Here is a 15000-nt window from a genome sequence, read left to right as displayed (position 1 = left end):
TGGGACGGGAGCCACAGGTAACCACACGCGTTCATCTGCACAATTAACCAAGAGCTGAGATCACACTGCAAATGTCCAAACAGTTCCCAAAGTCGGTTCACTGCATTCTGAAGTCAATTCGATGCCATCTAAAGTCAGTTCTCTGCATTCTAAAGTTAGCTCACTGCACTATAAAGTCAGCTCACTGGACTCTAAAGTCAGCTCTCTGCGTTCTAAAGTCAGTTCACTGCATTCTAAAGTCAGCTCACTGCATTCTAAAGTCAGTTCACTGCATTCTAAAGTCAGTTCACTGCATTCTAGTCAGCTCACTGCATTCTAAAGTCAGCTCACTGCATTCTAGTCAGCTCACTGCATTCTAAAGTCAGCTCACTGCATTCTAAAGTCAGCCCACTCCATTCTAAAGTCAGCTCTCTGCATTCTAAAGTCAGCTCACTGCATTCTGAAGAGATCAAGTGGGTTTTATCTAACTTTTACCTATGAGGACGGGTTTGACAAAAACACAACCCACATACAGTTGTTCAGAATAACAGCACTGAAGCGGAGGCATTTGACAACATACTTTCTGGACCTGAAAGGTCAGACCAAAGCATCTTCTCTAGTAAAAAAAAAACAACCCCTACCCCCCCAAAAAAAAAACAGGCCAACAGAAACCCCCCCTGAAATGACAGCTTTGAAAGGATGTACCTCCACAGGTTTATGGACTGGAAAAGTTTTCTTAACATGTGCTGCTTGTTTTATTACAGATAGGTAAGTTACCTGATTACACTCATATACAAACAAACAAACAAACAAACAAACTTACAAAATAGTCACATAATATTTTTTTTTTAGTGGTGAATATTTGATCATTAAATGAGCAGCGGAAGAAAACATTCTAATTAAAGAATGAAGGTGTGATTAAAATGAAATATGAAACATATTTTATATTGCTATGCTCTGAGTATTCTGACTAAAGGCACCTGGGGGGTATTCTAGAAAGCAGGTTTAATGAAAACTCCTAATAGAAAAGCCCTGTGGCTTTGTTTTGATAGGAGAATGAAGCCATAAGGCTCTTCTATTAGGAAGTTTACTACTTACTCTGACTTAACTAACTCTGAGTTTTCACTAAACCCACTTTCTGGAACACCCCCCAGGCATGACACCATTGAGAAATTACAGAAGATGATCCATAAAACATTAGATACTGTGGAAGGATAGTGCTCTGTACACAAAGGTTTGTCTCTCACATATCTCTTTTGTGTGTAAAAATGGACTTGTCTGGTTCAGTGTTGTGTTTAGCAGCTGTATAGTGTATTTAATATTAGAGAGTAACAGGTTGTTCGGGCGGTATGACATTCGTAGAACGTGGATTGGGTGTCAGTGATTTCTTTTTGGAGCAGCTATTGGATTAATGTTTACTTCTGATAAATGAATGTTGAAAAATGCATGATCTTGTCTTAGATATTCCATGAAGCATGATGTCTCAGGGACCTCCATAACTTGAGACGAATGTCAGGACTGTCCAATAAGAATGTTCCTCAGGGACCTCCATAACTTTAGACGAATGTCAGGACTGTCCAATAGGAATGTTCCTCAGGGACCTCCATAACTTTAGACGAATGTCAGGACTGTCCAATAGGTATGTTCCTCAGGGACCTCCATAACTTTAGACATATGTCAGGACTGTCCAATAGGAATGGTCCTCATGTTCTCATTCTCTTATTGATCAGTTTTAACTTCTGGCTCCGCCCACTCGAATACCCTCGCATTTTTTAAAGTGTGACCTCTCTGTGACCTTTGCTCAAGTCTTCAATTTATTTTCTGATGCTGCAAATGGTTTGAAGTCTCTACAACAGGTAAGCTCTTTTTTTAGGGGCACAGTGAGACTCCAGATGAAAATAATGGTGGTTTTTTTTTTTCTTTTTATCTCGGGTCGTACAACGGGCGGAGTAAGAAACCTGGGGAGTTTCTTACACTTGTTGAGGAAACTAAATCCTTTTTTCAGCCTTTTCCTTACAAAGAGCACAAAATTAAATCTGGAATTGCGATAGAACAAAAATACATTTAAAAAAAAAAAAAAATTAATGAAATCAGTGGAGTATCTGCAGACCTGAATGAACGGTTCAGACACTCGCACCCTGGACTGATGTTTCAGTACTTGTCAGAACAGCAGGGCCACGCTGCGATATGTAAGAATTTTAGTCATACGGGATTTTTTGTTTGTTTTTTTTTAATGACCAAAGATTTGTCAGCTCCCTGACAGCTGGAGGTCATCGTGACGGTCAAGACCTGCTATGCTGGTGTGACTGTTAGATTGAGGTGAAATGATGTAAAATGTATATGTTCAGGCATTTAAACTCATTCACTCATCTGTGCTCCACAGAGGAGCTACGAAGGTGCCTCTTCTATGAGGGGAGATTAAGAAACTGAGAAACACCCTTGGGGAAGCTTCGTCCACGCATGAGACAACACGTCTCAAATGATAATCATTAAAGAGTTCGTGGACTTTGTGAAGTGAGTGGGGTAACAGATTTTTTTTTTTAATGTTTCAGTTCATTTTCATGAATTAAATATATGAATTCTCATCCACAAGAGAATGGTGTTCTTTCTAAAAGAAGAATTGTAGTCAGGCAGAAAAAAAAAAAGGTAGTTGGAATTATCTGACAACACTGTCTGAATGTCACTGGCTGAGTCACCAGATTCCAGCCCTGCTCTCACGCTTCTTCTTATACACCCTTTTTTTTTTTTTTTGGATCATTGGAATTTGATCATCACTCATTTCTTGTGAACTCAAACTCTCTGTTCTCTTTTTAAAGGTTATTCTTTGGTTTTTGACTGACTTCATAATTCTTTCTAAAAAATCTTCACTTGCATCTTCAACTAATCTGCGGGAAGTAGCGGTGTGTGGCCTGTTTTGTGGTACTGATGAAGTCTTTGACCGAGAGCTTCACCATGGCTACATGCAGAAAGGGTTTACTTTGGTTAAAAGATGCCCCACTTGACTGACGATTCATTTTTCCTCTAGTTTATTATACGACAAGTTGAAAACCATACTGGTTGCCTCGGCCTCGTGTTAGAGTCACTCCTGCTTGATGTTCGTTTTCCAGCGCAGGTAACGTGTCTTGGAGAATGCTAATTGAGTTTAATGTTGATCTATGTCAACTCTAAACGCTGACTCATGGCTTGCACCCCTCAGTTGTTCTCTGGATGTTTGTAATAGCTGGGTCTCTGCGGTTGTATCAGAGAGTGATGCTAAAATTAGTTCAGCAGACGAGCACGTTTTCAGCATCCTAGAATGTCATTTTGTAGTCTTCATTTATTATTAATGTATAAACCCCCTCTTATCACACAACCCATCCACTACACTCATTACCAGCTCTGAGGAGTGTGTGAGATCAGAAGAGTTTGATCAGCAGCGTGTGTTTGCTGCTGCTGGCGCTGCGCTGTGTGGGAGATGTGATCATGTACGCTTGTCCCAGGCCATCAGACCACTCCGGCCTTAAAAGACTGTCTAACATGGTAAAATACATTAAAAAAATGGGTAACTCAATCCCAGACGAACAGCTACAGTTTCACTTTAACAGCACATGTGAATGCCAGACCTCTACGCTTAACCTACAGAATGACGGTCGCTGTCCACAAGGTTGGTTGGTTTCAGTCCACATGGTGACCGGTGTGAATCTGCTGCAGTCTTACGTTTCATTTTTTATCTGATTAGCTATCCATATTAAAGGCCCTGGCCAGTTAAAGCCTGTAGCGAAGGTCTCACCATCACCAGATGAATATGTGAACTGATGTTTTTTTTTTTTGTTTGAGTGGCTTTCCTTCCCTGACAGTTCTCCTTGCGTCATTGTGTTGCGTCCACGCTCTGCTTGTTTCGTGTGATGTTTCGAGATGCATCTCGGCGTGTGAACATCAGTGATATGAGGTTTTCTGATCTGCACTTCTGATAGTCATCCATCTACCCTGCAGTGTCAAGCAGTCGCAAACCATGGCAAATCGGTACGTCATCCTGGAGTGTCCCACATTATTCACTGTACCAGGAAAAGAAAAAGGAGATGAGATGAGAGATAAGGGTGTCTACTTCATACATAGACAAGGCTCAGAGCTTATATCTCCACAGACAGCTGTGTGCACTGCGAAGCCTCTCAAACGTAAGTCAGAAAGTTAGTGGATTTATTAGCGTGCTGTCCCTGAAGGCAAATGCTCTGTTGACAGCGGTGACTGAAGCAGTGTAAATACTCCATTCCGTGACTTCACGTGGGTGTTTTTCTTCTTCTTTTTTTTTTTTTTTTTTAATATTGAGAGACTTTGACGTTGTTTGGCTGAATTGCCGTGTAATTGTTGATTAGTTGGTTTGCTGGCTAGTCTTTACAGGATTTTCTGGAATGTTCTAACTTTAAATTTTTGCTTTATGACACCTAAAAAAAAAGAAGTAAAAAAAAAAAAAGTTATCAGCAATGTTACTTTAGCCACTAGAGAAACCCTACATTCTTTCTGGCGAGCAGTGGCGAGATTTTGTTTGCCTGTAACGTACTGATGACAAAACGACATGATTAATAAAGTTCAAGGTTCAGTGTACTCACGGGGTTACTCGTTTATCGAAAATCACGATGTTAAGTGTAAGAACCTGACAGATAAAGTATCTATCCTTAGATGATAGATGATCTTAATGTCAGAATTAGGTGTTAATGAAGCATTACGCAACTACTTCACCTTTGTTGACCTTAAAACTTGTATATCTTCATTCTTTAGTAATGTCATAATTGTCTGTTAATTAAAAAATTATGACGGAGTCGTCGAAAAATATTAATCATGTCAAACCATGTTTGGCTTCAGAAAATGACTGTTTGATGTTACTTGGCCAAAACTTGATTTGCGTTGCTATCACCAATAAGCCTCAAAGAAATGCCATACACCTGCACAGACATGATTTAAAGAAATGTCATACACCTGCACAGACATCCCAGCCGGCATTTCAACGTTTATTCAAGGTTGAGTCAACGTCATGGACCAAGGTTGAATCACGAATCATTTGAATCATTTTTTTTTTCAATTTTGAAAATCGAACCAACGTTGATATCACGACTTTGTTTCAACATCTTACTTTTCAACATTGGTGAATATAAGGTCTTGTGTCGACACTGAATTAACGTTGAATTAAGTATTGATTTTGAAAATCGAATCAACATCGATATCGCAATGTTGTTCCAACGTCTTTCTATAAAGCATCAATTATACTAGAGGTTCAATTTTGTTTTCATTCTGAATTAAATTTACTAGTATATTTAATTACACTGTCGTGTGATACTGCACAATGATAGTCACATACACAGAAGAACAATATAAAACAAAATGGAATTCACAGCAAAGAACTTTATTTAACAGTCAGCTGCTTCATTTAAAAACAGGACAACCAGACTGATACCTCTGGCTACACTTCACCAAAATGGTGACGTCCCAAATTACTATCTGTAATCTACATAAAAACTTAAGACATAGAAACAGGTATCCCAATAACAACAGTAATCATCTCCCAACACACATCTACTTCGAACACGTTGTCTGACAACAAACAAACAGTGAAACTTGCCCAACAGGGCAAAAGGGGAGGGGCCAATGGCCACTCTCCAACGCTGCAATATTAGAACCTAGTTTGCAATTGGATCAACATGACAATACTGTCTTAATCAGGAAATTACTGTAGGCTACACATCATATGTTTTCAGTGTAATTGTTGTGTGTAATGCAACTTGCTACGCATAACTTGCAATACTACCATCCCTATACTATAAACACAAAAATAAACATCTCTAAATAAGTCAGTAGTAAACCTTGAATATGATCAAATGAGACTCCCTGGAAAAAGATATGACACTTTCCTGAATAAATATAAGGGAGAGCAGCTGTTACAATTTTCTTTTGCTTATTGTTGAAGACATTATGTTGATTCAACGTACAGATCTTTCAGCGTTGAAATTTCAATGTTGATTTATAAGTATTTTGTTAACATTTCTACAACTATTAGCGTTAAATGTTGTTTTAGTGTTTTTTCAATGTTGTAGCAACAACTGACATTATTGCAACCACATTTCAACATTGAAGGTCGGTCATGTGCCAGCTGGGATGATTTAAAGAAATGCCATACACCTGCACAGACATGATTTAAAGAAATGTCATACACCTGCACAGACATGATTTAAAGAAATGCCATACACCTGCACAGACAAGATTTAAAGAAATGCTATACACCTGCGCAGACATGATTTAAATAAAAATGCCTTACAACTGGATAGACAATTTTTTTTAAAAGAAATGCCATAAAACCAGATAGACAAATTATTTTTAAAAATGATCAAACTTGATGGCATTGACCTTGCCAGCTGGCTAACTAACCAGTTGTTGGTCTTGTCCCATTATCAGGTGCTACTGTCAAGGACCCAATCTCTCCTTAGTGACCGTGGGTAGTCACATTATAGACACACAATTAAGGTGAACAGGTGCATGTCGCGTCATAGCTGCTTCTATAATGATGTATTTTATCATCACTGGAACACTGTATTGACCAGTTAGCATCCAGTACTAGAACTATCCGCTTTACAAGTTAAATTGAAATATTTTGTATGAAAACTATTCTTTTGAAAAGGCGTGTGTGATGCAGGAAAAGGACATTTTAATAATCCAGTCACTGTAATGTGATTACTGAAGTTTGAACTGTAATGCTTTAGTTTACTTTGTTATGGAGGAAAGAAATATAATTACAGTAACACTTTAATTTGTAATGCCTTACCCCCGACACTGGCCACAGAATTATAGCATGAAAAAACATGGCTGCATTAAGGACAATTAAAGTAGGAACAGTATAAAAATTGTTGAATGTTGAACAAATCTGAGGAGGGTAAGCACCATGGGGGAGTTTGTGTTTTTGTTTGAGAGGACAGGTAATGAGCTCTGAGGAGAATGTGGTTTAGGAAAGTGGCCAAGATTTATAGCATGCCCTGCACCCCACTCCAACATTAAAAACCAAAAAACTCACCCTGCCCAAACCGTGGCATTAACTCAGGTGAGAAGAAGGCCTCTGAGCTATGTGTGTGATGGACAAAATTCAGATCCTCAAATTGAACATCACAGAATTGCGATAACCTAAAGCAGACATGACTCTGTAATTACCGGTCGCGATAAAGGGACTTCTTTCACTTTTTCTCTTTCAGTCCCTCCCTCCATCCTCTCTCCCATCTCAACCAGGTGCCCCGTGGCATCTTCAGTCAGGATGAGAGAGGTTTTGGAACGTGACTGAGAAGGTCCTGTGTGTGAAAACACACACACCCTGCAGACCGGCACGCGGGAGCCTATGACTGCTGAGTGAACGCAGCAAGGAAGGGCCTCCCCAAGCCCAAGCCTCTCCATCCAACTCCCCTGTCTCCCCAGCTTCTCCCCAGGGTCACCCACCGCCCTCCATGGGATGTTGGGGAAGGGCTTGGGGGTGTACAAAAGGGTGGGGTGGGGGTGGGGGTGGGGGGCTGTTTTTGAAGCATGTACCCTGGAACTGGTGCGCCCACAAGCACACCCCACCCCTCCAGTCACTGCGTGTGTCTGTCTGTGGGCCCTCGAGGAGGCGTCTCACCAGCCTGTGCCCTGGCATGGGCCTGGCACACAGAGCGGGCGTGGCATTCCTGCTCTGTCTGTAAGAGTGCTAACTCACGGGCAGCATGGAGGAGACGACAGACGCAGGGTTCAGGAGAAGAGGCGTCCTCTACCTAAGCCTGAGACAGCGTCTCTGGTGTGTCTCAGGCGGTGAAAGCGCTCTCCTCCAGCGTTTGAAACAGGCCTGGACCAGCTGGTGCAGCAGATGCACGCACCGACACAGGTGGAGCCTGCTCTCCGCGGACGTTTGTTACGCCTGTAAACAGTCGAATGTTGAGACCTTTTTTATTTAAAAAATACAATCGAGAAGTTTTTTGCTATGTTAATCCTTACCTAAAACAATTTTTTTTTTAAAAAAAAAAAAATCCAGTCTCCATTCAGTGGCTTTGCACAACGTATTCCCCTGTAGTCCGGGCCCCCGGTCTGTTCCCAAAGTAGTCAGCTCCCTGTCGTGACGAGTCAAGTTGATTTTATTACTCCACAAATTCTGCCATAAAGTGACCATGAAATATAATTACAAAGATACAATGCAGTCTAAGGAAGTTTGTTTTGAAGCTTTTCTTCCTGTGTGAGTGCATGTTTTAAGTGAGCACCAACATGTCGTTTTCTGTGGTGCCTTAAACAGTCACACAGGGGTCAGATCTTTGACCTTACATTCACAGATCAATAAAGAAATGTACAAATGGTTCCTGTTTTTGAAAGTTCTAGACATCTATGATGAACATTAAGGCAAAGCATTTAAAGGACGAACAATATGCAGTTATTCACTTGGAAAGATCTACTTATGATAACTATGATGCAGGGATACTGTGAGTTGACTGAGTTTTTAACTGATCTGAGGTCAGACTTCTGTTCACTGCAGGAGGTCAGTTCATGGCCTCACAGTGAGTCAGGTGTCACAGTGAACAAAGCCTCACAGATTAGATCTGCAGCCATGAAACGGATGGCTGGTAGCCTAAGCTAGCTTCTGTATGTCTTCATGCATGCTCAACCTCAGTTATAGAGTCTGTAACGTTCCTTTTGTTTTAGGTCCCGTAGCTGGCAATACACTTATCCTGTTATTGTAAGCTGTAATTACAGAATTCTTAAAGAGAGACTTCTTTAAAAAAAAACTGAATCAATATTACGATCATTTCCATTTACAGGGAAACCAACTTCACTATATGTAATGGAGAAGTGTAAATTAATCACAGATAGATCAGACATTAGACAGTGGCAGATGACTCGGTATAGACAAAGTGTGTGTGTGTGTGTGTGTGTGTGTGTGTGTGAGTGTGTGTGTGTGTCTAGGCGCAGTGCCTTCCCAAAAGAGCCGTTAGTCAATTCTGCCCTATGCATATTAATGAGTGTGAAGTTCACACTCGACAGTTCTGGCTGATTGCCAGCAGGCACTGACGGGGTAAAGAGAAAAGAGTTTTATCCCCAGAAATATAGCTTTTCATATGGGAAAGAAAAAAATATATCTTTGTGAGAAAGACTTGATACCACTGAGAGGTCAGAAGCTTCAGTTGTTTTGGATGACTGCGCAGGTATTCTTCTCTGTTCTTTGTCAGGAGCTGGAACTTATGGAAGGGTCTTTGTGGATGTTACAATATTAAGAACATTTCGTACTCTGTCGTGATCGCTCACTGTCTCCAACATGTTAATCGAGTCCAATCTCTTTAAACGTAGCAGTCACTGGAAAAGGGGGACTTTTTTTTTCCTTCTTCAGCACGGAGAGAAAAGGTTTTGGCTTTAGGCTCTCGTCTTGTTCATCGTTTCAAACAAACTCACCCTTGTTGAGAAGAGCTGTGAAACTTATACCATCAGTTCGGTAGTGAGATTACTGTCCTCCCGTCTGACTCAGGTTCTTTTCTGCCAAAAAGCCCCAGATAATGATAGGGAATCAGTTTCACACAGAGATTCAGAGAGAAAAAAAACAGAAGAGAAAATAATGAAGAAAATGCAGGTTTTTGGGGGAGGGTTTTTTTTTTTTTTGCCTTAGACAGAACTGTGATAGGCCTATCTGATCATATCAAGTTGTTCCATGAATTTTCTAAAAAAAAAAAAAAAAAAAAGGATTTTGAAATCCCTGCCACAAATCACATAGACAAACAACTAGCTACTTACTGCCCCCCTCAAAATATCACTTTTTTACTGAGAAGTCAACGTTGATATGACATCAGCATGGCCACATAAGTCACAACTTTCAGCAATCAACATGCCACAAACATAGCATTGACTGGGCTAGAGTTATAACATTCCTGATCATTAACACACAAAGACCACCATGTTCTCTCCCTGTCATTTATTTTCCAGCTGTGTGTTGCATAAACACAGTTCTCCCTTAGAGGCGTAGACCTGGCCTGGATCACTGAGGGGTGGACCAATGTGCCTTACATATCTTAGTGAGGTAGCCTATGTCATCTTCGCCGGTGTGGTTAACGACAATATTTTCGACTGAAAGAAGTTCTTTAAGAGAGGTTTTACCCACAGCGTTTCTTAACCTGGTATGAAGCCACTTTGGTGCAGTGAATGAACACTCACTGCAGGACCTAGCTAGTATCATGTACAGTGTCTGTCCGTACGTTATAGGTTCCCCTTACTTGTCTGTTTCTTCATCTCTTGTCGTGGCTTAAGAAGTAATGCATGTAAACCCAACCCTTTAAAGGTGTTTGCTTTGTCTTCGTTTCCGCCTAAACGAGAGAATACTTGTATTAATGAGAATGAAGGTCATCACGAACCAACCTGTCAATCTTTGTTGTCTTTCACATGAGATCAGATTGTTTAACAGACATATCCTACCGGACTGTTAAATATACCCATCCTGAGAGTGAGATCTTTAAGTGATACTACAGGAACGTTGTTGCATGAAATAAAACGGGCGTCTTCCAGAACAGGATCTTGGATCTTCGGTGCTCTTTCATCAAGTGTCGAGCACTTTCAGAAACCATTCTAAAAGGAGTTATGTCGGTGTCATCCAGTGCCATTCAATGGCAATTCGGTATTTTAAGCATACATTAAGGCCATGAAATATGTTAATAGGTTAATATGTTCTAAATCATTTAATTTCATTTTGTAAAGATTTCATTTGTCAATTCATCAGTATTTCAGTTTTGCAAAGGACAAGACTTTGTGAAATGGGTGCACTTTTAAAATGTTTCATTTCCCTTTTTGACACATTTAAAAAGTCTGTTGTGAAGGACAGTTGTCAAAGACATTTTAGTGTGTCAAGAATCAGCTGGTTCAGGGAATGTCAAATGGAGTGTACATATGCGATTCTGATTAATGGCAGGTTATTGGGTTGAATCCACCAGAGGTTGACAAATGGAGTGTACATATGTAACTCTGATTAAACGGTTGGTGACTGGGTTGAATCTACCAGAGCATGTCAAATTGAGTGTACATGTCTAAGTGAGATTAAACACATGCCATTAGCAGTCGCTTAACCTGTTTGCGATTGTGTATTTTATAGTTTTCCTTTTTCTATGCCGGCCTACAGAACAGCTCGGTTGGTTTTTAAGAAAAACTAGCTTGCAGATAGGTGGTTATGCCAACACATACCACAGGGAAATGTAGGTTCTACTGGACCTTCCCACTGACAACACCATCATTTCCATTTCGCAAATGTCCAGCATCCGTGTACAGAAACCTCGAGTGCCTTGAGCGATGTCGTCATCTCCCTTGATTTTTCCAAAAATACCTCTCCCAAACCAGTTATCCAATCATCTCGATACTAGCGCAGCTTTGTTCACTGGAACCTGTTGACAGTTAGCGTCCTGTTCCTTTATTGTGGTTTATTTTGTTTTGGGTTTTTTTTTTTTCCCCCCCCTCTGTATGACGAGTGTCTGGAAGCTTGCTGGGTTGTTGGGGATGAAAATTTGCGCGCTCGTAGGGGAAGATCCCAGTACGACGCTGAAGGACAACGCTGTTTTCATACACAGCGCTCTCCTCACGCCGACACCGTTCACTGTGTCTCTCTGAGCTGAGCCAGGAAGCAAATGAGTTTCGTTCTCACACGTTTCATCCCCCCCCCCCCAGACACATCGCTAGCGCATCTCCACGGCCTCACAGAAACGCAAACTACCCACCTCCCACAAACACACCACAACATTATCTCGTTTTACACAAAAAAAAAAAAACATCTGCTCGGTGGGGGTGAAATCATGTGCACCTGGCCTATTTTTAGAAAGCGTGCTCTCTTTATTCAATGAGTTGGCCTTGGTGAAAAGCACAGGTCAGCCCGGGCGTAACTGCTAAGAATGAGCGATCGGTCTGCTGATACCTGCTGTGACCTTTGGCAAATTGAAATTTGGAAGGTATCTTAATGAGCTGGCCTGAACTGTCCTGAGATAAAAACAGGATTTCACACAACACTAAGTCCCACTTTAATTCACTCTATCTATCTATCTGTCTATCTATCTATCTATCTGTTTTTATGACTATTTATCTATCTATCTATCTATCTATCTATCTATCTGCTTGTCTGTCTGTTTCTCTGATGTTCAATACAGCTGAGCAGTTAAGGAAGTCTGTAGGTTTTGTTAAAATCATCTCTGAACTCAAATTATTTTCAAAAAGCCTGTAATGTCTTCACACAAAAAAGAACCAAAAGATCAATCTTTTTTTTTTTTTTTAATTCATCTCTTCATTTACGCGTCGGCTGTTAATTCCAGATAGAAACACTTAGCGCTGATGTCCTGCAGAGTTACGGGAAGTCAGGAATCGGAAACACAGTCAGCACACGTTCCCGGGCAGCCCGCCAGCGAGACAGTGCTCCGGATCTCTGTAATCAGCCCATCACCGCAGAGAGCAGCCGAGTGGTTAAATTGTTTTAGTTTCACTGGTAATTAATTACATCGGATGGTTCATTTCTGGGTGTGAAGATAGCGCAGTAGAGGCATAGAGATGTGATTGGGCAGTTTGACCACAGGTCCCTGGTGCGTGAGACAGTAAGTTAGTGTTAGTCGTTAAAAAAAGCCCTTGCTGCAGATTGATCTCAGGGACTGCCTGCTGTATAATAAGAGAGCAAAAAGAACCAAATATCAGCTTTACCCTCTGAAAAATAAGTAGATATAGAGTCAAATTCATGCCTGAGAGTATAAATATTGATATTTTCCCGTCTGTGAGTGAGAGTCTGTGAGTGAGAGTCTGTGAGTGAGGTGGTTTGACCTGTGAGAATGATGGTTTTGTCTGTGAGTGAGCGGTCCTGTCTGTGAGTGAATTGGCCCAGGTGTTGTCTGTGAATGAGGTGGGCCAGTCTGTCAGTCAGGTTGTCCTGTCTGTGAGTGAGGTGGCTTGACCTATGAGTAGGATAGTTCTGTCTGTAAGTCAGGTGGCGCTGTACGTGAATGAGGTGGTTCTGTCTGTGAGTCAGGTGGTGCTGTATGTGAATGAGGTGGTTTTGTCTGTGAGTCAGGTGGTGCTGTATGTGAATGAGGTGGTTCTGTCTGTGAGTTAGGTGGCGCTGTACGTGAATGAGGTGGTTCTGTCTGTGAGTCAGGTGGTGCTGTATGTGAATGAGGTGGTTCTGTCTGTGAGTCAGGTGGCGCTGTACGTGAATGAGGTGGTTCTGTCTGTGAGTCAGGTGGTGCTGTATGTGAATGAGGTGGTTCTGTCTGTGAGTCAGGTGGCGCTGTACGTGAATGAGGTGGTTCTGTCTGTGAGTCAGGTGGTGCTGTATGTGAATGAGGTGGTTCTGTCTGTGAGTCAGGTGGCGCTGTACGTGAATGAGGTGGTTCTGTCTGTGAGTCAGGTGGTGCTGTATGTGAATGAGGTGGTTCTGTCTGTGAGTCAGGTGGCGCTGTACGTGAATGAGGTGGTTCTGTCTGTGAGTCAGGTGGTGCTGTATGTGAATGAGGTGGTTCTGTCTGTGAGTCAGGTGGCGCTGTATGTGAATGAGGTGGTTTTATCTGTGAGTCAGGTGGTGCTGTACCTGAATGAGGTGGTTCTGTCTGTGAGTTAAGTGGCGCTGTATGTGAATGAGGTGGTTCTGTTTGTGAGTTAGGTGGCGCTGTATGTGAATGAGGTGGTTCTGTCTGTAAGTTGGGTGGTGCTGTATGTGAATGAAGTGGTTCTGTCTCTGAGTGAAGTGGTTTGACCTGTGAGTAAGATATTTCTGTCTGTGAGTTAGGTGGCGCTGTACGTGAATGAGGTGGTTTTATCTGTGAGTTAGGTGGCGCTGTATGTGAATGAGGTGGTTCTGTCTGTAAGTTGGGTGGTGCTGTATGTGAATGAGGTGGTTTTATCTGTGAGTTAGGTGGTTTGACCTGTGAGTAAGATAGTTCTGTCTGTGAGTCAGGTGGTGCTGTATGTGAATGAGGTGGTTCTGTCTGTGAGTCAAGTGGTGCTGTATTTGAATGAGGTGGTTCTGTTTGTGAGTTAGGTGGTGCTGTATGCGAATGAGGTGGTTCTGTCTGTGAGTCAGGTGGCGCTGTACGTGAATGAGGTGGTTCTGTCTGTGAGTCAGGTGGTGCTGTATGCGAATGAGGTGGTTCTGTCTGTGAGTCAGGTGGTGCTGTATGTGAATGAGGTGGTTTTATCTGTGAGTCAGGTGGTGCTGTATTTGAATGAGGTGGTTCTGTTTGTGAGTTAGGTGGTGCTGTATGTGAATGAGGTGGTTCTGTCTGTGAGTCAGGTGGCGCTGTACGTGAATGAGGTGGTTCTGTCTGTGAGTCAGGTGGCGCTGTACGTGAATGAGGTGGTTCTGTCTGTGAGTCAGGTGGTGCTGTATGCGAATGAGGTGGTTCTGTCTGTGAGTCAGGTGGTGCTGTATGTGAATGAGGTGGTTTTATCTGTGAGTCAGGTGGTGCTGTATTTGAATGAGGTGGTTCTGTTTGTGAGTTAGGTGGTGCTGTATGTGAATGAGGTGGTTCTGTCTGTGAGTCAGGTGGTGCTGTATTTGAATGAGGTGGTTCTGTTTGTGAGTCAGGTGGTGCTGTATGCGAATGAGGTGGTTTTATCTGTGAGTCAGGTGGCGCTGTGCGTGAATGAGGTGACTGTGGGTGAGGTGGCCCTGGGACCAGTGAGACTCTCCCATTGTGTGTTTGCGCAGGCTAGAAAAGTAGGGCATGACATGTGAGCTGAAGTCACTGAAATTGCCTGTGAATGTTTTGAATGTGCCCTCACTCTGTAAATAAGAAAACGGTGGTCAGCACAGGCCAGGTAGCAGCAGGTGCCTGATACTGTTGGGTACAGATGCGGTCAGGTTTTCAGATGTTTCTGTTGGCACAGCAACTGTGTTCTGGTTTTGTATTTGAATTGAAGTTTTTTTGAAATGTAAGGAGGGACCTGAGCCTTTATGATATCTCCATAGCCTGTCAGAGTAAAGAGGAGTCAGAAGCGTTGTAAAGAGAGGAGATCATTTCTTTAGCCTACGTTTGCTCTGGCAGTGTAGCC

General features: G+C 42.0%; 1 protein-coding gene across 1 annotated transcript in view; it reads left to right on the top strand.

Moving 5' to 3' along the window:
* Window positions 1-15000, top strand: part of grin2da (glutamate receptor, ionotropic, N-methyl D-aspartate 2D, a) — a 68365-nt gene that overhangs the window by 517 nt on the left and 52848 nt on the right. The window contains exon 2 of the mRNA XM_030788588.1: window positions 1-17. This exon is cut by the window's left edge and continues 249 nt beyond it. Within this exon, the coding sequence (XP_030644448.1) occupies window positions 1-17 (17 nt within the window). The remainder of the gene's footprint in view (window positions 18-15000) is intronic.

This window comes from Chanos chanos, chromosome 12, assembly GCF_902362185.1.
Source record: "Chanos chanos chromosome 12, fChaCha1.1, whole genome shotgun sequence".
Lineage (NCBI taxonomy): Eukaryota > Metazoa > Chordata > Actinopteri > Gonorynchiformes > Chanidae > Chanos > Chanos chanos.
This window is presented reverse-complemented; position numbering and strand designations above follow the sequence as displayed.